The sequence below is a fragment of the Choristoneura fumiferana genome, chromosome 15, assembly GCF_025370935.1.
Source record: "Choristoneura fumiferana chromosome 15, NRCan_CFum_1, whole genome shotgun sequence".
Classification (NCBI taxonomy): Eukaryota; Metazoa; Arthropoda; class Insecta; order Lepidoptera; family Tortricidae; genus Choristoneura; species Choristoneura fumiferana.
Genome location: NC_133486.1, coordinates 3,327,971 through 3,353,319, shown reverse-complemented (window position 1 = coordinate 3,353,319; position 25,349 = coordinate 3,327,971). Strand labels below are relative to the sequence as shown.

The window sequence follows — 25,349 nt, the reverse complement described above, 5'->3', positions numbered from 1 at the left end:
ATCAGCCATAGGACGTCCACTGTTGGACATAGGCCTCAAGCTTAGTTGCAAATTTCAGGGCCACGGTTACTCCCGCCCTTTTGACGTTTTCTAGTGACGTCACGAACGGCGATTGGTCTCCCGTACATGTGTAAATTCAGAAATAAGGACTTACAGCAATAACCGAAATATTACCATCTCTTTTGTATCCAAGGGGAAACTTATCGGCATCCTTTTCGCTCGCGCATGCTCCTTGTTTCAGCAATGAGATGCCCGTAGCGATGAGAAGCAGCAGTGTTGGGGATAGAGTGTGTTTTTCTTTGTCTCGGCGTTGGGAAGTAGAATTTTGACTAAACTTTCGTAGATGTATATTTCAGTTGGTGTCAAGCTTTTCGGGAGTGCGGGTTTGCTTGTACGACGTGATTGTCACAACAATGCGTTTCATAAGTTTTAATTGGAAAAGTTAATTTGCGGAATCGTCGCGTAATTTAAGGAGTCCGCGCTGTAAAAAAGTTGTCTCTATTTTCTTGGCAATTTGTTTTAGAGATTTATTGCTGAAGTTTTAAGAGTTTGGGAAGTTAATTTGTTATGGCGCTGAGTTCGCTGAGTGCGTCGAACATGCTCGGCGAGCTGGGCCGGCTGGCAAGCTGGTTGAAGGGGGACTGTGTCGCTCCACAAGAGTATGCTGGCCTGGCTGTAACGGAGAAGGTATGCTTCATTACTTTTTTATAAAAAAAAAATAACATATCAATCTCTAAAACTATACCTCTAAAAAACTAGTTAAAAATTTAGGATTGAGCGTAAAGGCCATGGCGATTATAGTTACCTAGAGACAATGTTACATCAGAAGCAACACTTACGTTGCCGACCCGGGATGAGCTCTTGTTTAGTAGGTACCATCACTGATAGGAAATCAAGAACAACTCCTGGGCCTTGTTTAAGAAATACCTACTTAATTTTGAAACGAACGAAATGAAATGCAGTTTCATTTGTTTTTTTTTTTTTTAGTTTTGTTAAGTACTGTCAAAAATATAAATACAAGGTATATAATAACTTCTTTCGTAATAGGAAAAAAATATGTAGGGGGGAATTAAATTTAATTTTGTATGTACCTAATAATATTGGTATCAAATGAAAGCTAATAACTAATTAGTATATTCCAATATAGGTCTATCTAGATATATCTATCTATATAATTATATTTATCCGTTGCTTAGTACCCATAACACAAGCTTTGCTAAGCTTACTTTGGGACTAGGTCAATTGGTGTGAATTGTCCCGTGATATTTATTTATTTATATTTATAGGTATTACTTGGAATGTTAAACTGTTTCTCGTCTCGTGTTTCTCTATTTATTTTCCAAAGACGTCTACAATGTTAATGTTTCTTTACGATTTCTCTAAACTTTAACTGAAGATTTAGAACATTTTGTCACCTTCTTAAATCGTCCCGTCGACAGTGCCAGTCGTCAGCCTACAATTCCTAAGTCGTCACCTTCGTAAAGTCGTCCACTTTCTGATATCGTCTATATTCCATTTTGTCTACATTCCTATTTCGACCACGATGCCAACTCAACGACCACAGTACTACTTGGTCAGCAGTGCCAACTCGTCCGCATTCCTTTATCGATCACAACCCTACTTGGTCCACAGTAGCAAAAGACGATGAGGTAAGATTTATTAAAAGTATAATAATTGAAAATGGACAAATCTGGATAATGAACGATGCAATGTTGACGAGTTGGTACTGTGGTCTAAATAGCAATGTTGACGACTTGGCACTGTAGTCTAATTAGGAATATGGACGAGTTGGTACAGTGGTTAATGTAAGAAACTGGATCTGATAGGAAAGTGATGATATAATAATATATAGGAATGTTGACCAATCGGAACAGTAGACCATATGAGAATGAGAACGATTAAGGAAGGTTACCAAATGGGACTGTGGACGAAACCCTGAGCTGTTCCCGTGGAATAGAAGCAGGTTTAAACGAATTCGTGGCAAACCGAGTCGCGATACTACATAAATAATATACTCACTTAAGTATCTTTGCATTTTAAACTTGTTTCTCGTTTCGTGTTTCTCTTCTTCAAAGACGTAGGTAGTCAATGTAATTGTTTCTTTACGATTTCGCTAACCTTTACTGAAGATTGATCAGCAACTGTTCCAATTCCCGGGGAGTCCACTCGTTACCCGGACAACCTCTGGGATTAAGTTTCTTTCGCGGAAGGAAAATAAAGTACAGTTGGTCGATACTAAAGTACCAGCGTGTTTATCAGCGCTTGCTACGTTTCCAGGGCTACTACGAAATTCGAAGTTGGTGTCGTGTCGTCCCTCTCACTCTCGTATTATATAATATAAGCGTCAGCGGGACGGTAAGATACGAAGTTCGAATTTTGCAATTCGTAGCATAAGCCCTGTTTCAGTTCTGTCGAGCGGCAACCTTAGTTAATCCTTAAAAAGGTAGAGGCGATTTAGTGATCACATGCATTGATTTGGAAATTCAACCTTATTGTTTTAGTTATAAGATACAATATCCATTGTAATTATTGAAAATACTACTAGCTTTAAAAATATCCTTTGTCGGGTATGTATTCGATAGCTGCTTTTGATTTTTTGGTAGTAAGCTCCAATAAATGGGGCCTTACTACGGGTTAACGTATCTCGAATAATACTTAATAAATCGCCCCATCAAAATCAGACCTTCGTTCTAAAGTGAAGTTATAAACAGTGCTGGTTATTCAATTTTATGAATTAATTCTATTTGTAGCTCAAAAAGAGAAATGTATGTATGAGACAGCCGACGTATTTCTGTTTCGCTCCCATCATTTTGTATTTCCGGATAAATACACCTAGGGTCTTCAAGGATCGATTGTATAGACTGTTAGTAACAGTAACAGTCTGTTACTGAACCAGTGAGAACACGTTTGGCGTCATGTGCACTTTTCATCAGGTGAGATAGGGTTCAATCACGAGTCCGTTTAAAAAAAATATACCTACGGCTCTCCCCAGCCCCCATATGTTAAAGACGGAGCCGAAGGCTAAAGCTGGCGCTGTATTCCAAATTTCAAGTCTCTTGCTCCGCGTTGTTTTAGATAAAGTTAATATAGATAGATCTGTAATTCTGTAGGTAGAATATGTTACCTACCAGTCAGCCAGTAACACATTCGTTCTTTATTACACACCTCGCCGATATTTCAACGACGGACACAAATAAAACCGGCACAAAGGAAACCTCCGTAAATTGATCGCGATGATTCCCCGCAGGCGAACAAAGGATTTGCAAAACAAATTCAGGAGATAAAGCGTTACCACACCGGTGTCCGTGCCGGATTACAAAATCTGCAAACCGCAAGCACGGTTGGAACCTGCTCTGAATTAATAGGACTTGAGTAAGTGAGTGAGTATGTTTGTTACTCCTTCACGCTGAAACGGCTGGACGGATTTGGATGAAATTTAATATATAGATAGCTGGACATCTGTAATACAACATGGGCTACTTTTTATTCCGATATTCCCACGGGATAGGGATAAAATCTCGAAATAACAACCACTGGGCTTAGAGTCATGAAATTTGACATCATTGTTTTTAATGTAACGTCAATGAAAACCACGATTTAATTTTCGGCAATTCCCACGGGAATTAAAAAAAATCCTGAATTTCAATTCAGCTACTGGATCTAGCGATTTACGTGTGCGAAGCAGCGGGTAAACACTAGTATACTTACAAAATTCTCGTGTCACACACAATGTTTGTGACCAAACTCCTCGGAAACTGCTTGACCTTTTATATGTTTTTAGGGTTCCGGAGCCAAAATGGCAAAAACTGAACCCTTATAGTTTCGCCATGTCTGTCTGTCTGTCTGTCTGTCCGTCCGCGGCTTTGCTCAGGGACTATCAATGCTAGAAAGCTGTAATGTGCAAAATCTTATGTTTTAGACTTTTTTTTTATTCGACTGGATGGCAAACGAGCAAGTGGCCCGGGACTTTCAAATAATTTAATATTCCGTTACGTTCCTTGCCATCGTATAAATCATAATTAATTTCTAAGATTACGTAAAACATTTTCCCTCTAAACTAAATCAACAATGTAAAGCTTTAGAAAAATAAGAAATGAAAAGGAAATTTTGAACAATAATTCTAAAAGGCTGTTCTAATATTGCTTGAAGTTCCCTCCGGTATTTAAAATATCGCTTAATAACTTTTAATTGCTCCCGAATAAAGTAGCTTGTCTAAATATTTAATTTTGCTTGGCCCAATTTAGGATATAGTATGTATAAACTTTAGGCTGTGGTTGAGACCTTTTCGAGGCTATTTTAACTACAATATGCAAGCTTAGACCGTCTTTGTAGTCTATTGAATACAATACACATGACATAAAGACATCGCAACTGCCAGTGCCGACTGCCTAAAATTTTTGACCTTTTTTAAACTCAATCAATAAATGACCGTCCGTAAGTTTCGATTTTCTCCTAAAAATGGCGAAGCCAAGTTAAAATTGAATTAGTTGAGGTGTCTTTAATATGTAGCCCTTTTGTAGGCTTTGAATAATATACGCTGTAATGTACACTTGAATCATTTGAATTCTGACCCACCGTAGAACGTTCTCACATTAAGGGGCTGTTTCACCATCCATTGATTAGTGTTAACTGACGGTTAAATGTGATACCGTCTCCGTCTATTCGAACAAAACAAATAGAGACGACACATCACATTTAACCGTCAGTTAACACTAATTAATGGATGGTGAAACAGCCCCTAAGTGTCATAAATCGTAAAAATCTCGTACTTAACTAAAATCAATATCTCAACAAAATTGAACCTTGACATGATGTTCATAAAGTTCAATCAGAAAAATTATATATTTTGAGGTACGAGTTTTGTTTTACGAATAGTTTCCACAGTGGATCACAATTTTAATGCCTTTGATAGTTACCGTGTTTCGAATAAGCATGAATGAAAAAATATATTATTGGGAACGAGAGTACTTACTTGCTCTCGATCATACTCGTAACAACAATCTTTTTCATTCATGTTCATGTATAACACGGCAACTGTCAAAGACATTAAGAAACTTGAAGCACTTTACTTTATAGTTTTATCTTGTTTCGTTTATACGCCGGCCGAATTTACATTTTCTTTCTACTATCTTAGGGTTTTAGTAGTTATGTGAATCACGCCTTTAACAAATTATTTTTTCTATTCGTAAAGACTTATTTCGTATGATGTTTAGCCATCCGGGAAGGCAGGAAACGTGTGACCTGACCTTATTGGATCGCTCTCGTAAAATTGCCAAGTTCCGTGCCAAATCACATCGGCCTTTTGTTCGGTGTCCTTTTTTAACCGACAATTTTAACATCCAACGTTAGTTAGGGTTTTGAACGATTTTTATAACGTAACTACGTGGAAAGTAGTAGTAATATTTTGTATTAAACACACACCAGTGGCGTGGCGCCATAACTCTAGGTACACCCACCGCATTGTCTAATTTTCTTACGTGATGACACATACGGAAAAGGTTATGCATACTAGAGTCGTTGCTTCCATACGTAAATCACGCTTCCCTTACCTACTCCCGGGTTGCCCAATGAAAATGCTAACACCACGGCACAGATAAGCACTGAACTAGTCTTGCTCTTATTATCGAATACGTTTATACCTGTGTCAAAAGCCCCAATATTTCGAGCTCTATGGAAACTTTAACTGGGCTGGGCGAGGTGGGCAGTATTCTTTGACATTTCAGTTATAACATGCTAAGTTGGAATTTTTCCTTTATCTACTGGGAAGCTACATGAGTGAGACGTTTTCATTACTACATACTATATTAGTGCCGCAGGCTCCAGCCTGCGGCAGTCCCTGTAGTCCCGCTTTGATGCTGGAAATATGAATAAAACCAATTTAGGACTAGGTAGGTACTTTAAAATGACTTTCATCATGTTTCAAATTTGTGATCTGTCGTGTATTTTTCGACAACATTATATATATATCGATGATTTAATTTATACATGGCAAACAGACTATTCACATTCAAGGAAGGTACGTTACGTGACAGAATTAGTGGTAAATACATCGGATTCAGTATTAAATGCACCATGAGTTAGAACAGCCTAAATAGAGACAATTGATTTTACGCCCAAAATATAAAAACTAAGGGCAGAAATATAGCAAAATGAGTTTCACACACACACAAGTAGCTAAAAAAAACGGGTTGTTAATAAATTGTAATTGATGCCTGCGGTGGGTCTCCAGATCCCTAGGAGATTTGTACCATATATTGGGCTCAAAACGGTTTTGTATAGTGTATAAATCAACCAGTTTGATTCAACGTCATTCGATAAATAATGTTATAAAAAAAAACAGAATGATTAACTATGATAAGGTTCCATGGTGGCACAGTATTCAAATTGGTTGCCTGTACTTTGATCTCGGTTTGTTTTGCGATCGCATCTTGTATTTGTACAGGTACCCGTAAATAAAGTTCAGCTGTAAATTAACAAATACCCCATACAAATTCTTGTAAAGTTGGGTGCGAGGGTTTCCTTTGATGTTTCTCGTTAGCAGACCTTTTCCTGCCTCTTACATATTCACACGTACTTTTATACGTGCTCTCTATGAGTGTCAAATTTGAGACGTAGCTCGGCAAACGTTTGCATTAAATTCGCTCTCATTATATAAGTTTTCTACACCCGAAGTTTTCTCGTTTGTCGCTCTTTGCGTCCCTTTTCTATTGGTTTGATCTGAAAAGGGACGTAATGAGCGACTGACGAGAAAATGCCATGCGTGCTAGCGGTCGAAACCCACTGAGCCAGTCTGAGCACTCAAGATTAGACGATGTCAGACGAAACTGACAAGTTGAGGCGGTATGATTTTACAAGGGATGTTAAAGGTCTAAGATAAGGTCTTGTCAAGCTTGGGAAAAGGAGCGATCAATCTTATACTAAAAGGTACGAGGAGATACCTACTACCTATTGTCTGATCTAAAAATAAAAATAATGTAACGGCCTTTTCCACGGGAAATATAATATAAAACAATTCTGAAATACTAATGAAACTAATTTCCGCCAGCTAAATTATACAGCGTTGGAAATTACAGCTAGGAGGTGGGATTTTTGAGTAAAGTAACATTTCCTTTTCGCTTTAATACCTACGACATTCTAAATTTATGGGTGGCGTCCCGCACAGTCCCGATCTTGTCATTCTACATTACAAGGATTGTCAACTGGAGTCACCGACTCGAATCCACTACCTTTGAGAAATCTTTTAAGAAACCTTTCTCGAAATGAAGGATAGTTTTAGCTGTCAGTTTCCATTCCAAGCTCCTGCAGTTATTTATCTACTAAAACAGTAGTACTATTAGTTATTCTGGGCTAAAACCAACTCAAAGCATCTGTTTGCAGGTTTGTACAATGTAGAATGAGGTGATTAGGTAGTTATGTACTTAAGTTAAAATAAATTGAGCGCTTCTCGCCAATAAACGTTACAGTTTGGCGAGTAACACTAAGGGGCTGTTTCACCATCCATTGATTAGTGTTAACTGACGGTTAGGTGTGATGCCGTCTCTATTTGTTTTGTTCGAATAGACGGAGACGGCATCACATTTAACCGTCGGTTATCGCTAATCAATGGATGGTGAAACAGCCCCTTAATGTAATGCATGTTTAATTATTTTAAGTTAAATAAATAAATAAAAAAAAAAGACAACCGAATAATTTAATGAATTTCAACATGCCGCTTCGCAGAGTCCCCTCAAGGAGCATCATGGAAGCGTTCATTACCATTCATTGTATCTACTTGTTGTACCTAAAACCATGTGAAAATCTAAATCATCATCATCAGCCCGAAGACGTCCACTGCTGGACAAAGGCCTCCCCCTTAAAACGCCACAATGAACGACAACTCGCCACTTGCATCCACCGGTTGCCCGCTACTCTCACGATGTCGTCAGTCCACCTGGTGGGAGGCCTGCCAACGCTTCGTCTTCCGGTTCGTGGTCGCCACTCGAGGACTTTTCTCCCCCAACGGTATCTGTTCTTCAAGCGATGTGGCCTGCCCATTGCCACTTCAATTTGCATATTTTTCCAGATATGTCAGTGACTAGTTCTTCGACATATTTCCGTATTCCGGATTCTATCGCGCAAAGAAAATCTAAATAAAATTGGTAAATTGGTATAAAGTGTTTTTTCGAAGTTCTTTGTTTTTATCCTTACTACGGGGAGGCTTCGCGATCTCTGAGAACCCCTTATAGAGGTTTTATGACCCCCCAGAGGGGTTTAGAGAATCACGCCCGAGTAAACTATTCAAAAGGGATCCTCAGATTCTGCGATAAGATCCTTTAAAAAAAGACTAGTTATTATTGTCCTTGACTATAGGAGTACAGTACTGTGAGCTCTAAAACGATACCTAGAGAAATAGACTTCGGTCGGTTACACGAAAATACAAGCTGAGACATGGATGTACAGAAAAACCAGTCTCTGTACCTACTCCTGTCCAGTGGTAGTGTAGGGGTACGGCACGCAGCACGGAATGCTTCCCAGCGCTTGTCTCTTTTTCTGGTTTTTCTGTGCATCCATGACTCAGTTTGTATTTTCGATATGGTTTTACGGTATGACCGTAAAAGTAACAAATTTGGAGTTGAAATAAAAAATACCAAAAGACTCCAAATAACCAATCATAATTCGGTTACACGCTCATTCTGGCGTCAGTTAAGTCATTTGTTAGTTCTTTACCTCAAAAGTATAAATTCGGTGCTGGCACGCTCTGTCTGTGGCACCGTAGCTCTTAAACGGGTGGTCTGATTTGAATGCGTTTTTTTATTTGAAATCAGGTTTTCTAGCGATGGTTCTTTCTTAGACATGTTTCATCAAAATCGGTTAAGCCGGCTTTGAGATACTTTTTTTATTTTATTTATTTGACTGGATGGCGAACGAGCAAGTGGGTCTCCTGATGGTAGATCACTATAGCTAGCTCTGTCTTTGGTCTAAGAGAGATCTATAATAGAGGTTCCCAAAGTGGTCCGAGGGAGACCAGACTGGTTTCCACATTGGCGTGAAAAAGAATGGATGAGTTAGGAGTTTTGGAAATATAGCAGCAGGGGGTCTACCGAAAACATTAAAACTTCGAAAGTGGTCTACGAGAAAAATATTTTGGGAAGCTGTGGTTTATAGGATAGTTTTTATCCTGAAAAATTACATAGTTCCTACGGGATAGCGATAAACACTTCTAAGTTCGTTCCGTTCAGGATTCATTGTAGGTAAGGTATAAGAATTATCATTTCACATTAGATTGCCTTATTTATATATTCTGTTTTGCCGATGTCTAGACCTAACGAAGCTGAAAGATAATCCATTAGGTAATAACTGAATCGTAGTAAATAAGCTGCACAATCTAATCTAGTGCGGCGCCAAAGCAGTTCTATCTCTATACCAGCTATTCTTAAATTCGTACAGCCGTTCATCATCCAGCCTATATACGTCCAGCCACAGGCCTCCTCTCAGAACAAGAGGGTTGGGCCATAGTCCCACGCAGCCAGTGCGGTGGGAACTTCACACGCACCATTGAATTGCTTCGCAGGTTAGTGCAGGTTTCCTCACGATGTTTTCCTTCACCGCAAGCTCGTGGTAATTTCAGGGAATTAAAAACTCAGAGGTGCGATTTGACCCACGACCCTTGCTTGAGAGGCGATAGGTCAAACACTAGGCCACCACGGCTACAGCCGTTAATCAGCCATTATAGAGCTAAAAGCTGGTTAATTTGGGGCCTCTTGCCTTTACAGGGGCTTGTTTAGTGCTTAATACTAACAGTTTCAAGTTCCGCTTGTGTCTTTAAGCCAGTTTTTGTGCAGCTGATGTATGCTTCTTGGGTATGAATCTTAAGATATAGTCTTATCTTTATCGAAGACTGACTGGCAGAAGAACGGACAAACAGTGTAGCGATATTAATAAGGATTCCGTTTGTCGCCCTTTGTGTACAGAACCACAGAATAAGTAATAGTACAAGTACAGAAGTTTCACTGCCGTACAAAAGTGACGTTTAGGCATAAGAATCGTGCCTACTGTATGCTTCTCTGTCTATCGCATAACTCGTGTTCACTCGCACGCGTTGAGTCGCACTGAATCGCCTCAACGTTGGGGAGGCCCGGTATGTACTTGTAGCTCGGCGGCGGAATGGCCTAGTGACACCCCCCTGACAGAACGCTTAAAAGGTGTCGGGATTATATTTCTTCTTCGCGTTTACTTTGTCAAAGTGCAAACTGTCTTGTTCTAGTGCAAAGATTAGAACATAAAAATAATAATAATAAATATTTATTTCGCATAAGTAAGAATTAGGTACAGACATGTTCATGCTAAGATGAAAAAAAAAGATAAATTAAAGTAAAATACTAATGCGAAAAAGGAGTCCACTCAGCACTTGTCGGGTCACTAAAGGTGGCTCTACGCTGATATTACGTGGATCCAGGTTGGCATCCGATACAGAACTACGCCTACGCTAAAACGGTCTCCAGATGCAAATTACTCTCGGGATATTTTGCTATTTAAACGCTTAAATTGACCATATCTGTGAGACAACGTCTGCTAAACGTGGACGAGTTGGCACTGCTGACCAAGTAGTACTGTGGTCTATAAAAGAAAGTGGACGAGTTGAAACTGCAATGTGGTCGAAATAGGAATGTAGACAAAATGGGATATGGACGATATCATAAAGTGGACGAGTTAGGAAGGTGACGATTTAGGAATTGTAGGCTGACGACATGGCACTGTGGACGATTTAAGAAGGTGACGAAATGTGCCTGTGGACGAAGTCGTCCTGAGCCAGATGGTGGGGCGGTGGGCCGCATTATGTAAAGTTAAGCGCTTCCAGCCTGCTGGGCCGAGTGAACACGTCGGCGTGCTGACAGCCGCAAACAGACGGCTCTATTTGGAGGGACGCTTTTGGAATGGAAACAGTGCTGTAGAACTGTCGATTAAGGACTGTGGACATTAGTTTTCGTCGTCATTCATTTTTGCGTTTTTTTTAATATACTAGCTTTTACCCGCGGCTTTGCTCGCGCAGAGTTGTCTGTATGTTAATCCAGGGTATGAATTACGAATAGGTAAGTACCTGTATGCTAAATTTCATATAAATCAGTTCAGTAGTTTTGCGTGAAAGAGTAACAAACATCCAAGCATCTAAACATGCATCCGAACTTTCGCGTTTATAATAAATAGCGTTACAGCGTAACAGGCGTTTATAACAGTAAATATGGGTTACCAAAATGACCTGAAGTAAATGTTTTTTTTTTATAATATTAGTAAGAAGATTTTTAAGTCCAGCTATGTACAATCCAAATCCGTCCAGCCATTTTAGCGTTAAGGAGTAACAAGGTGCACAGGCGCACAGGCACACAGACACAGACACAGATGAGACACACACACACACACAAACACACACGCGCGCACTTTAAAAAAACGTCATCACATCTTTTATACTGTTTTATCGCGCGTAATTAGGCTGCGTTTCTACCAGAGATGTGGGAGGATGCGTTGCGAGGAATGTATTCGTCATGAACCAATAGAAACGCTTCATTTACATATTCCTCGCTCCGCAGTTCTGGTAGAAATATTGAATAATGACAATGCATTCCTCGCAACGCATCCTCCCACTTCTCTTGTGAAAACGCAGCTTAAGAGCGTTTATACCTGCTGAGCTGGCAACGTTGCATTTTTGTTAGTTTTTCTCGATTATTCCATAAAAAATGAATGAAAATTAATAATTTTGTCTGATAGAACACTTCTTAATATATAAGTTAATGTTTCTTCTCCAATAATTATTCGTTATAGACTTTTATTTTCTTTAAAAACCGGTCATAAAAATTAATTCGTTTTTGAGGAATATAAAAGTCTATCACGAATAATTATTGGAGTAGACATTAACTTATATATTAAGAAGTGTTTTATCAGAAAACATTTTTAATTGCAACGCAAAAATGCAACGTTGCCAGCTCAGCAGGTATATATAATAAACGCTCTTAACGTTGCGTTTGAAATCGTAACAGCCCTAAACAAACGTCCTGCTGCAGTACGCTTTCATGATTGACGGGAGATTTTGACCCGCAAAATTGTTGCCGGCCGTGAGACTTACCAATATCACCGAATATCGCCAAACCGCTCGATAATATTAAATTTAACGACATTCACCTCATTACCATAAGCCTGATAAATTCTTAAACGTTTCCAGGCGACGTTCCAATTACTTGAGGGACGTTTGAAACCACTCGAACCACTTTACTGAAGAATTAGGTACTGACACAGCCAGTAATACAGCACAGAAAACGCGTTATAGATTGGTATAATATAAATTCCAAGCTGTTTCCCGTGACTCGTCCGTGTAGAATTTCTATATTACCCGGTTTTGTACGAAGAATATTTTTATTCTTTGTAATAGGTACACTGCTTTGCTAGTAATGTACGAAGAACAAGGGTCATTTATTGCTATCCACGGAATTTTCGGGAGAGAACTAACTATCCTATGTCCTTCCCCAGGATTCAAACTATGTATACCAAATTTCGTCTAATTAGGAAGTGTAAATTAAACTATGATTTAAGTGTAAGGTAATTTGTAAGCTTTAAGATACACAGCGTTACGTACAGCGATATCAGTGCTGCCACCTTTTTTTTTTTAACCAAACGTTACGCGAAATTACCCTCATTAGGCACTTTATTTGTTTTTTACCCTAAAAAAAATATTTCAAATAAAAACTAAGTAAATAAATGCAATTTATTAATAAACTAATAGCTAAATTACTACACCGTTTGGAAACATTCTTGGAATGCGTCCATAATAGTCTTGGCTTCTATGTCATATGCCGTAATTTTTTTCTTGAAATCGTACATTTCATTCGAAAATTTTACCCTAAAAAAACCAAAATAATTTTCTACCCTAAAAATACTCTGAAGTCATAAAAATACCCTAAATTTAGGGTTAAATAACCCTAAGGTGGCACTGAACGATATACATAGCGTTATTGCCACATACATAGGTAGTCTGATTTTACGCGGGACAATGCAGACGCATTCGAGTCGAGTCTTTATAGACATATATGTGAACATACTCGACACTCGTATACATTGTGAAGAGATGAGATTCAGATTGCTCTGATATGGCCGTAGCATTTCCACCGTAGCAGCAAATTAAAGTTAAGGGTAACTAGTACCACCAGAGTTGGGGTCATGCACACTAGAACATGTCATGTAATGTAATGACTGCGGTATTTTGACATTTACGCGTTCATTTCATTCATTCTCTTTTCGTGCAAACAGGTATTCATGTAGCTGTGTGCAATCATTCACTTTAACTCTCGTGGCACTACCTATAGTCGTAGACGTGTGGATTTCAAATAATGTGTATCTATAACGTGTTGCTATGTAAGAATTTGTTTTTAATTGTTCCAAAGATATTAAAATAAAATAGTAGATTGTACAGCAAGAGCATAAAACGAGCCATTTTACCCGAGACGTTCTTATAGCCACCCGAGCCGGTACGCCGAGGGTGGATAGACACGTCGAGGGGAAAGTGGGTTTAATGCTAGAGTTTTATACTCTGCTTTTCACTTCGTGTGCGAGGAGATTAAATAGCAACATGGAAACCTTGTTCAAATACTAGGTACCTTTTATGTTTCACGCATTGCTAATATAATCTTCTCCTATTTATGTTTTTACTGTGTTTTTGTTGTGATGTAGTGTGTTTTTCTTGTCAATAAATGTTGTGAGTTTGAGTTTGATAATTATAAATATTTATTTTTATTGAGTTATTTTGACTTATTTGATTGATTTTTAGTTTTATAAAATAAAAAATTATAAAAAAAATATATATCGAAACTTTTTTGTTTGTGGCTGTTAACACCTGATTTCCTTGGTCTTACCTATTATTAGACGAGAATTTTACTTTATGCGCTAGAGCATAAGAAGTCATTTTATGTCGCCTAGATCCAGCATAAACACGAACTTTACGAGCATGAGAAGTGAAAATAGTTATTTATGTGGCTGGTGCATAATGAGAGGCATTAAAGTACGAGTGTGGTTTAAATAAGATCACACGAGTGTTTTAATGCCTAATTATGTATAGCCGCATACATAACTTTATCTACATGCATATCATAAGTTTTCTATAATACGTTCAGATATGGCCTGTATTTTTAAGTTAGTGTTACTGATAACTAGTTTGAAGTACCTACCAAAGCTTAAATAAAACAGATAATAAAAAACTAAAGTTTTATTTATAATAATAATTATTATCTACATGCATGTCATAAGTTTTCTACAATATGTACAGATATGCATTGTTAAAAAAAGTATTACCGATACTTTAATGTAAACATTAAGATGCACCCGCAGATACCATAATAAAGGCCATTTGATAGTCGTTTCTGAACATATAATAGGGAAGTTATGATATGCATGTAGATAAACATTTTTATATTGTTGCAGGTAAGCTAACGGGAACAGAATAAAGGTGCGGAACGTCAGGTCTTTACCGAACAAAAGTCGTGACGTTTGCGGCACGTCGCTGCGATTCCGTACCGTCGCCGTTTTTTAAACAGCGGTGTGGCCGCTCCTTAATGGATGGTGATGGCATAGAATTATGCTATGCTATTCGACCTTCTACTTAGACAGGGAAACAGCGCGGTATGATGCTATCACTGAGCTAGTTCATATTTACAGTCAATAGCAAGTTGCAATGTGTAATTAAAAAAAAAAAAACAGGATATTCAGGGTAGTAAGTATATCAAACTTACAAGGAAAACTATAACGGTTAAGTTTTCTTGAGAATTATTAGTAGTTTAAGAGTAATAGCAGCCTAAGGTATAAAATATACCTAAACTTGGAATATTCCGTACAAAATACGAAATCCTCAGAAAAAATTGCTTAATAACGCTCTTGGACGGTTTTTACCTATAACACCGAGGTACCTCTACGGAAAGCTTTATTTATTCTGGTGATACTTTCACGAATTCTACCGTTGCTTTAGCAATTTATAATGCCGTTTCCACACAATAGAAACACGAGGGGAGAAGCTTATTAAAAATACTTGAAAGCTAATAAAGCTTCTTTTGTTTGCGTCTCTTCTATTAAAAATATGAAAGCTTAATGTTTTGTTGGTATGTTATTCATTTTTGTTTTGTTAAAAGATTCCCTTCGCATTTTCTGCTGCTAAATAATTTGGTCCTTTGAACCGGATAAATCCACAAATTGTTTTGTAGACAAAATGAAGCTCAATTTGAAAATTATAATGCGATACGATTCGTAACTATCACGATGTGAATGCGACTCGCAATATTTGTAATTAAAAATAAAACAGTCACATTATACAAGATTTCAAGAGAGCAGCAACTATCACAAAAAAACCGATTGGGTGTGGGTGCCAGCTTCCTCAAATCTTATACTAAATCTTATACTTAAAAAAAAAAAACTTTACTCCGTATCGTTCTATGCCGCTCACACTAATATCTACTATTCAACGGGACACTGAAAGAGATGATATGATACGAACTGCGCATTTCGAACTTGGCGTTAGAGCCCTATCAATCTTAATGTACCATACAAATTACAAACAGCACCCTAATGGCGTGTCGAACCTGCCTCAAACAGAAACATATTCAGTATGGGAGAAATGTTTCAGTTAATGGATGGGAGACAATGCTTTGAAAGCTTACGTTTCTGTAACGAAAATAGGGGTCTTTTTGTTTCAAATTTTGCAAAAAATCTTAAGTGGAACTTTGACATAGCTCTAACAATAAGGCCGCCTTACACATGCTCGTTATTAGCATGCTGATATGCATGCTAGTATCCGAAGTACCAGCAGGGCTAGAAGAACGTATTGTACCGTCCCTCTCGCTCTCGTATAATAAGTGTCAGAGGTACCGCACGACACGAACTTTCAGCATGCCACTAAATAAGCATGCTTAATAGTAGCACGTGTCATTTACACGTGCTAGTAGTTAGCATTTGTTCAATAGTAGCATGCTTTCGTGCTAGTAACTAGCACGTGTAACAGTAGCTATAGTCCGTAGCTCTTAAACGGGTGGACCGATTTGAATGCGGTTTTTTTATTTGAAATCAGGGTTTCTAGCGATGGTTCTTAGACATGTTTCATCACAATCGGTACAGCCGTTTTTGAGATATTGAACTTTGAAGTGACAAAGTACCTTGTTACTGTTCGGTGGTGGTACTGATGGAACCAAATAAATCTTCCTTTATTTCTTTCAAAGTCGGGGGTTTTCCAAGTTTTTGTTGGTTAGGTTATTAGTTACATTATAAACTAATGTTTGCCCGTGACTCCGTCCGAATATCGCTATTCCGCGAGATTTTTTTCCGAATCGTGGATATTTCTATATAGAAAGATGTAGAGTCCTAGTGGTCTATAAGCCGTGGTGGCCTAGTGGTGTGACCTATCGCCTCTCAAGCAGAGGGTCGTGGGTTCAAACCCCGGCTCGCACCTCTGAGTTTTTCGAAATTCATGTGCGGAATTACATTTACATTTGAAATTTACCACGAGCTTTGCGGTGACGGAAAACATCGTGAGGAAACCTGTATAAACCTGCGAAGCAATTCCATGGTGCGTGTGAAGTTCCCAATCCGCACTGGGCCCGCGTGGGAACTATGGCCCAAGCCCTCTTGTTCTGAGAGGAGGCCTGTGCCCAGCAGTGGGACGTATATAGGCTGGGATGGATGGATGGAGTGGTCTATGGCGAAAAGATGACTAACAGACTAGCAGTGCTACAGAATAAGGAATTCCCTAGCGAAAATTAACATAACTTTAGCATTCTCTTTAACAATTCATGACATGAGTTTTCGTTTATGTTCTTTCTGTGTGCCATGCCAGCTTATTAATTTAATTTGAAATGGTATTTTTTTATTTTTGTATCTAAAGTTCTTGCTGTTAAAACCGATTTCATTTATTCATATTTACATAGAAAATAAATTTCTTTTATACAAATAAATGTATTACCACTTTGTGGTTATTTTCAGTGTCATGACACAATTTTTTCAGTGGTCCAACTTATGATCTCCACTCTACAGCAAATCCTTGTTCAACTGTCCCAGTAATTGCGCGTGACTGTACAATCATACACAGGTGTCACCCTAATGTAATTTCCGCTCGAAATGTACCCGAGCTCGGCGTGACGTTAATAAAATAAAGCCGACGGCTGACGAGCCGAAAGAGAAGGTTTTACGCGCACGTTTAAAAATTCAGTTGCTTTTTGTGCTAAAATGTTATAAAAGTCAGTTGGCATTTTTTTACAAGCTTTTCTTTAGCTTGCCCTGTTTATTTATTTATTGGGGTCAAATCTTGGAAACTCAATTTAACCCACTTCTAGTGGTCCAGTTGACTAAACAATCTGGTAGTGACATCTTGGTGGTCCTGCCAGGATCGTCTCCGCAGGAGGGAACTTCTCAATGGTTAATAGTACCGACTTGAAATTTGGTACGGATATGCAGTTTAAATGACAATGTAAGTACAGTCAACAAAAAGTACAGTCAGCAAAAAAGCTTGTATGAAAAAAATTTTTTTTTAAAGAAACTTATTTTAGTCTACCCTCACCGTAGTAGGTACTTGACATGATAGATGACTAAGAACGCAAAACGTGAAGATGAACGGGAAACGTGAAACATTGCAAGAATGTACCATTGTGCGATACGAACTTCAATTTGCGAGTTTCGTAGTAGCCCATCAGTAGCATGACACTGCGGTGCTCGATTGATTATGTGGAACTCGTTTGGATGACCCCGCAATGTGTCGCTACTGGCACAATTTTACTGGAATAATATGAACCGGGCATAACACCCGCGGCCGCGGCAGAAGGCGACCACTTAGAAGATGGATATACGATATCTGACAGCAGGCTGGCGTAACCTGGAAGCTGCTAGCAAAAGACAGGACTGGAAAAGCAGAGAGGACGCCTGTGCTCGACTCGAAGACGAACTCTGTAAGGGCTGCTATAGATAGAGCTACATTCGCTTTCGCCAATATTCTTAATTGACCTTATATGCTGTGACGTGACGAGCAAATATCAGAAAAAATCAGTCAATCATGTAGCTTTGCCATCAGAGTGTGTTTTCAGTTGTTTTTAATTCCAGTTTATCGTTCACTGCACCACCCAGATTAAATTAAACACCGTCACCCACGCGAAATCTATTTTTAAACCCTATTTGCCGGGAAAATCTTAACTCGCCACACAACCTGTAAACTCGGAAAGTCTGTTATTAGTATTTTCGTTTCGCTGAGCGGACGACCTGAATTTTGAATTAGCTTTCGGCTGGGGGATTACGTACGTTGCGATTTTAGAGCGGCAACATTACTGTTAGCAGTGTTTGAATAATTTGGATTCTTGTTGAGGCACGCTGGTATTCGGAGTTTTGATGTCCGTCCTGGGGGCTACTACGAAATTCGAATTTCGAATTTTGTATTGTCCGTCCCTCTCACTCTCGTATTAAATAATATTAGCGTCGGCGGAGCGGCAAGGCTAGATACGAAGTTCGAATTTTGCACTTCGTATAGTACAGGATACTCTTTTGATCTTTGATTAAACTAAAACAAATAATAAACTGTAGTATTTGTAAGAGTACCTAGAAGTATATAGGTAGGTATCTGTTTTAAGCCGTAAAAAGCAGTGGTGGCCAAGCAGTTTGATCTAAGGCCTCTCAAGCAAAGGATCGTGGGTTCAAACCCCGGCTCGCATCTCTGAGTTTTTCGAAATTCATGTGCAAAATTACATTCGAAATTTACCACGAACTTTACGGTTTAGGAAAATATCGTTAGGAAACCTGCACAAACCTGCGAAGCAATTCAATCATGTGTGTGAAGTTATTAATTCGCACTGGGCCCGCAAGCAAACAATACGACCAAAGCCCTCTCATTTTGAAAGAAGGCCTGTGCCCATCAGTGGACGTATACAGGCTGGGGTGATGACGGATGATGAAATGGTGATGAGGCTATACAACTGACATTGGACGTTGAGAAATGTCTTAAGCATGATTTCTACCAAACGGCTCGGATCGGAAAGCAGTTTCATCTTTTAAACAATACTAAATCTTGCATATCTACAGTAACTTTATTTAATGTCTATATTTATGTGAGCCGTTTGCTAATTATGCTTTGTTGACTCAATTTAGCTCGCGTACAGTCAAGGGCAAAGATATCGACACGGCCAAAGTTGCAAAAATATGTATAGACGGCCTTAATGATGAGTGCATAAAGTCGTGTATACATATTTTTGCAACTTTGGCCGTGTCGATATCTTTGCCCTTGACTGTACATTATACGTAAAAAAATACGACGCAAAAGTCGTGGTATCAAATTTACGGATCGCTTTGAGAACGGAAAAGTTTTAACGAATGAGTGTCCGCGAAACATGGGATTCGATCCAAATATTTCATTGGACTTGACAACTTTTGGTCACTTTTGTTGTTACACTAGCTAGACTTTACCCGCGGTATCGCTCACGTGTACTTATTAGGTAATGACAATTGATAAAACTCCGGGATCTAGCAGAATTCCCATGGGATCGATCCCCAAACGTTACATCGTGCGTGCGTGCGTGCGTGCGTGTGTGCGTGTGTGTGTGTGTGTGTGTGTGTGTGTCGTGTGTTTGTTACCCCTTCACGCTAAAACGGCTGGACGGATTTGCATGAAAATTAGTATGTAGATAACTGGAAATCTGGAATAACACATAAGTAGGTAGGCTACTTTTTATCCCGATATTCCCATACGATAGGAATAACATCTCGAAATAACAACCACTGGGCTTAGAGTCATGAAATTTGGCATGGTTGTTTTTAATGCAACGTCAATTAAAACCACGCTGTAATTTTCGGGATTTTTTGTTTGTTACTTCTTCAAGCTAGAATGACTGTACTCTGGAATAATACATAAGCTACTTTTTATCTCAATATTCCCACGAGAATTTTGTAACTATCTTACCTAATATTTACCAAAGCCAACCACTTGAGTAATTTCATAGTTGGGGATCGTTCTAAGTTTCTAACCTGTGTTTGTGTAAAGGTGGGTACTGACCAACGTTACGAGGTGTAATGTAACATGTTGCACAGCGAGCATTCGTGCAGTCAGTACTTAGTGTTACGGGGAAACCAGCGAGCAACGAGCCGCTCGTTGCTCGCTTTGAGTGCTCCACCCGGCTGTCGGTTTTTTGGCGAATCCTTTGACTGTTACGCGGTTCAGTCAGTACGCTGTAACAAGTCAGCCATCTTTACTGAGAGTGGCTGGCGAATATGGAGCACAAGTTTTGACGAGCAACATTACGCAGATTTTGAGAACACAGCGAACATGCTCAATGCGTAACATGCTCGATGCGAATGTACATTTCACCTCGTAACGTTGGTCAGTACCCAGCTTTAGGATTAGAAACATTATATTAAATACTTTAAGCTTAAATAGTCAAAGTCAAGTGCTCTTGCTTTAAATAAAACCTACTTAAATACTTCGCTGGCTCAACGACCCGTAGTAGATCTTGGCTCGGGTGATCTCTCAGTTTTGTGCATGGAGGGGTGGTAGGTCCGTCTGTACTTCGTCTTTCCAACGGTACTCAGGCCGAACCAGTCGCCGACCGCCAAGTCGTCCTGTGTATGTGTACAGTCACCAGCTTAGAAAAAGAGTCGTATCAGATATTTATGCACGCTTGTTGTGTCAGATATTGGTGCTGGTGACTGTACGCTCTCGTCAATTGCTTGTCTGCTGGCTTTTTCAAGGCGTCCTGGCCATTGGAGTGTTGCGGATTTAATTTCTCCCATGATGTTGGGCTCAGACACCTACTTAATAGACGTGCATTGTGCCAATTCTAGGGTAGGCAGCGTTACTTTTCGCCCTAGCAGCGCGCAACCCCTCCACAGCAGGGTAGTCACTGTCTACCCTGCTGCACCAGATCTTCCAGCTAAACTGGCGTCGGTTTTCCGGAACCTTTCTCATCTATTTTCCTCTATTCCTATCTGGGATTTTGGGATTTTGCTTAAAGAATATTCGTGTGAAAATCTCTTGACTGAGCGAGTGGTTCAGATTTTGGAATTTTAGTTATTTGTGTTAATCCATATCCTGTGGGAATATCGGGATAAAATGTAGCTTACATGTAATTGCAGTCCATAATAAATTTCATTAAAATCCGTCGGACAGTTTTAGCGTGAAAGAGTAACAGACACACACCCTTAAACTTTCCCATTTATAATATTGATTCGATGTTGTCTCTCTTTCATACTGTAGGTTACATTTGTTACTATCACTTTCGGTAAACCTCTAGAGGCTCCATTAAAACTATTAGAAGTTAGCGATTTGGGGGTTCGGCGGTAATGAAAGTCTCCTGTGTGCGCGAAAGTTGTAATTTATTACCGTGGCACTATCTGTTACTATACGAATACGACATAGTTCGTGTTGTCAAAGTTGGAAACTTCAAACGGACAGGTGATGCTTCGGGCGTAGTGTTTCTAAGGGCCTACGCTAGCTGGCGCGGGTGCGCGGAGCGGGCGCACCGCACCGCACGTCTGCGCGGGTGCGGCTTCGGGTCAAATTCGCGTGAGGTGGTTAGTGCTGCTCATACCATTTTTCAATAGGCTTCCACCCGCTCTGTGGAAACCGCGTCAGCTAACGTATGCCCTAAGGCTCGAAGCCTCTATTCTTTCCTTTCGAGTCCTTTGGAACACTATTCGGCCGCAAACTGGACGCCATCAAACAGCAGCGTAGCGAGCTTTTCCTCTCTCTGTACATTGGGATTATTTACTCGCAGTAGTTCCTTTAGTTCCTTTCTTTTCATACTAATAATACTCCTTTTTTGTACTGACCACAGGAACTACTGCGCATGATCCGTTCATTGTGTGTCCTGCCAGGTACTACCTACTATGGCATTCTCATCGAGCGATTTACTGTCATTGAGTACAAATGGAGAAAATACTTAGACAACTCGAATTTATACGTCCAATCTGAAAAAAAAAACCATTTTGAAATAAGTACGTCAAAACGAAAAAGCTACGATTTTTTTTTTCTCTTGCTTTAAAATTTTAACGGAACACTCAGTGCGTGACCTTGTCTGTTTTCTACTATTCATTGTCGAACTCTTCCTGCTGTATCCGCGGCGGGGGAGCTGTAAAACTTTTGCTAACTCGCTATAAGTTTAAGCCTCGGCGAAGTTACCTACTCCTCGACTTACACCGGATAAGTCAGAATTAAGTCAAAATCTCAAGTAACTAGAGCAAAGGTAACTCCGTTAGTAATCTACACAGTTTGGACAGTTCCGGTAGCTTTTAGTCATTAAAAGTTTACCTTCGGTGTTCTGACGAAGATTTTCATGCGCTTTAGTGTTAGGTAACTAATGAAGGTAGGTAATGTAACTACTTAGTTTATATTATTTTCTGTTTACTAATGCCAATCCTTATACTACGAATCCTACAATCGTCATTCTTAAATTTTTGCCGAATTTCCTCTAGATCGATTAGCATGTCTACCAAAAAGAGTCAGATATATTATACTCGGTTACCATACCATTACTTTGCTTTGTTACACACGGCGGCATTCTAACTACAATGTGATTTTTGTTAAATAATACCAAACTGGGTAAAGCAGAGGTTTTATACAGTTTGGTTTTATTTACAATCACAAGTCATGAACAAAATATTCCGTGAAATGTTTCCTTAAAATAAGCGTAAACTGTTTGTCTTTGAGTGTTCCGTGTAGGAAATTGTCGAGATCAAAGCTAATTGCCCGTTACGCAGTCAAGGCAATCAGACCCTAATTGATGTAATTCAAGCCATTTGCATTTGAGTAACATTTGAGTACTATTGTAATCTAAAAGGCTGTACCTCAAACGAGGCAAAAAGAAAACTTACGAGTTACGATGACACTGAAGCAATTTCAGATGCAATCTCTTAAGCACTTTGTTACCTTTATATATTTATGTGATTTAACTACCTTATTGTAATTCCTTTGTTTTAAGTTAGTTTTACAGCTAAACTCAGGTTTTGTATCCTAATTAAGCCTGTTTTAACCAAAATTAATTATCTTATATTTTAACTGGTTCCCCGCGTTACAGGCGAAGCCTAGTGCGGGGACCCCTGGTAATTCTTGTCAAGCACTGTATATTTTAAAATAAAATCATTTTTTATTTTATTAACTAAATGTAGGTACAATCTGTTAAAAAATATTTAATTCCATGCGATGCTACCTTTTTACTTATGCTCCAGAATGGCGGCCTCATTTTCCCTTATTGCGTAAAATGTCACTTTGGATGTGACAGCTTCATGTTGACATGTTTATTCGATTTTGTACAAGATTATTTTATTATAATGGAAAGTAATCAATTTAACCGTTTGTCAAATTCAGCTCTTAGTTGTCCGTGCGAGCGTAGTAGTGCTGAGATCCCTAAGCTGGTGGCGTTGGCAGGGTGTACGGAAGACAACGCCGCCGTCGCCGCCTTGCCTGACGTCTGGGAGCCTCGCCGTGGAGGACCCATCCTCGCCAACTACCTTAAGAAACGCGAGCTAGATCACCAAATAATCCTCCAGGATCTCAAAAAAGCTGCCTCTAAACTCAACGACGATGTAGACGCCAAAATACGCACCCTTGCAGAGAATCTCCAAAGTTACATCCAACAAAACCAAACAGATATGAATTGTGCCGTGGAAGACTGCAACTACAATAGCGAAGGTCCTCTCACGGCTGAAGCTCGCAACGATGCCACTAAAATTATCAGCAAACTGTACTCCCAGCGTGTTGAAGATATGGACAAATTTAAGCGAGAGGCGTTAGCGTTGGAAAGGGAACGCGCCGACGGCTTGCGTGAGGTCCTCAGGGGCCACTTTCAGCTACTTATAGCCGTCGGCAATCAAACCCCTAAGGACTTGTTGCACGACTTTGACGAGCGCAGCTATGAAGCCAACCAACAGTTGCTCAGTAATTCTAGAGCGTACGCTGAATTAGTGGCGCAATTGCGTGCGCAGGCCGATGAAAGCGTGATACGCGCGAAATCTTCTATAAACCAACTCTGTCTGGGAGTCCAGCTGACCTATCGGAGTCGCAGCGCTCAACTGCCGTCGCTCAGCACAATAGCCTCGAAACAGCGATCACAAAGCGCTGTGGATTCACACAAAAAACGTAGCTCGTCATCAGCGTCGTTAAAAAATATCTTAGGAGGAGTGATCGAATTTGACGAATGCGTTGCTCTATTAGTGGAAGCATATAGAAATGCGGTGCGCAAAGTTTTCACTGGATTCTCAGGCAAGTTGACAGATCTACGCGAAGATCTCGGTAAAGGTGGTCACCAAGAATCAGAATATGCGGACGACGAGCCTACCGAAATTGGCGAAATGATTGAACGTACCTTGCGTCGGCTCTCCAGTTGCGTCAATGGCAAAATACCCAGTTCGAAAAATTTGCTCGAGATAACGTTTAACGATGCATTGAGCATGAAAAAAAGCTTGATCAACTTAGGGGATCACCTTCGCAGTACGTACACTATATTACACAATGCGGGGCATCTCTGGGATGCTCATATAATGCGCTCGGCCCTTGCGCAGAAACTGACGATGTCAGCTGTCGAAGACCTCATTACCAGTAATGACTCCATAGAACTTGCTAACGAGATACAATTCAACATTGCATTAGAACAATTACGTTGCTGCGCTGATGTTGAGAAACTACAGCAGCTCTACGACGCCCTAATAGTTTTGCTCGATAAAACAGCTGAGTTATATCTTCGCCACAGTGAGGCCGAAATAGGTCGAATAGAGGAATTTATGAATTTACCAGCAACCATGGCTAACATTTTGCTTGCTGAGTTTGATTGTTTCCTCGAGCGGCATCCGAGAGCCCACGCCCAGCCACCACCAGAAAGCCCCGAGCCTCTGGGAAGTACTACTCCTACTGCAAAAAGATATTTAAGCTTGTCTACTTCACCTCTACCTCGTATCATATTGCAATCGGAGCTCCAGGGTTTGGCATTACAAAATTGGAAGAATGGTTTTCTGGAATCTTTTGAAAGTAATGTATATTTAGTACCTGATGAGCTTAAACGCCAGGCTCGGGCTTGGGCAGACGAAAAAAATTCAGGTATTAATATAAGATACTCCATGAAGATGATGTCTCACAGTATAAGAGCAGAGCGAGTTAAGGCTGCTCGAGAAACGCGCTTCCTCGAGCTGCGTCACCACGAAGCTAGACTCAATTCACACCTTGATGCAATCCGGGAGCTCGTCGAATTCATGCCAGTGGAAGCTTCAGAGTTCCAGTCACTAGACTCACCAGCTCTCTATCCGTTCTGCAACTGGATTGACAGATTACAAGCGAGTATGGATGAAATTCTAGGTCGAGAGCCTCTTGATCCTGAAATAAAGAGACT

The 25,349-nt window shown here is 39.7% G+C and overlaps 1 protein-coding gene across 1 annotated transcript in view; it reads left to right on the top strand.

The window, feature by feature from the left end:
* Nucleotides 1-359: 359 nt before the first annotated feature.
* Nucleotides 360-25,349, top strand: part of Mtmr6 (Myotubularin related protein 6) — a 188,535-nt gene continuing 163,545 nt past the window's right edge. The window contains 1 exon segment of the mRNA XM_074098682.1: nt 360-687. Within this exon segment, the coding sequence (XP_073954783.1) occupies nt 568-687 (120 nt within the window). The 5' untranslated portion in view covers nt 360-567.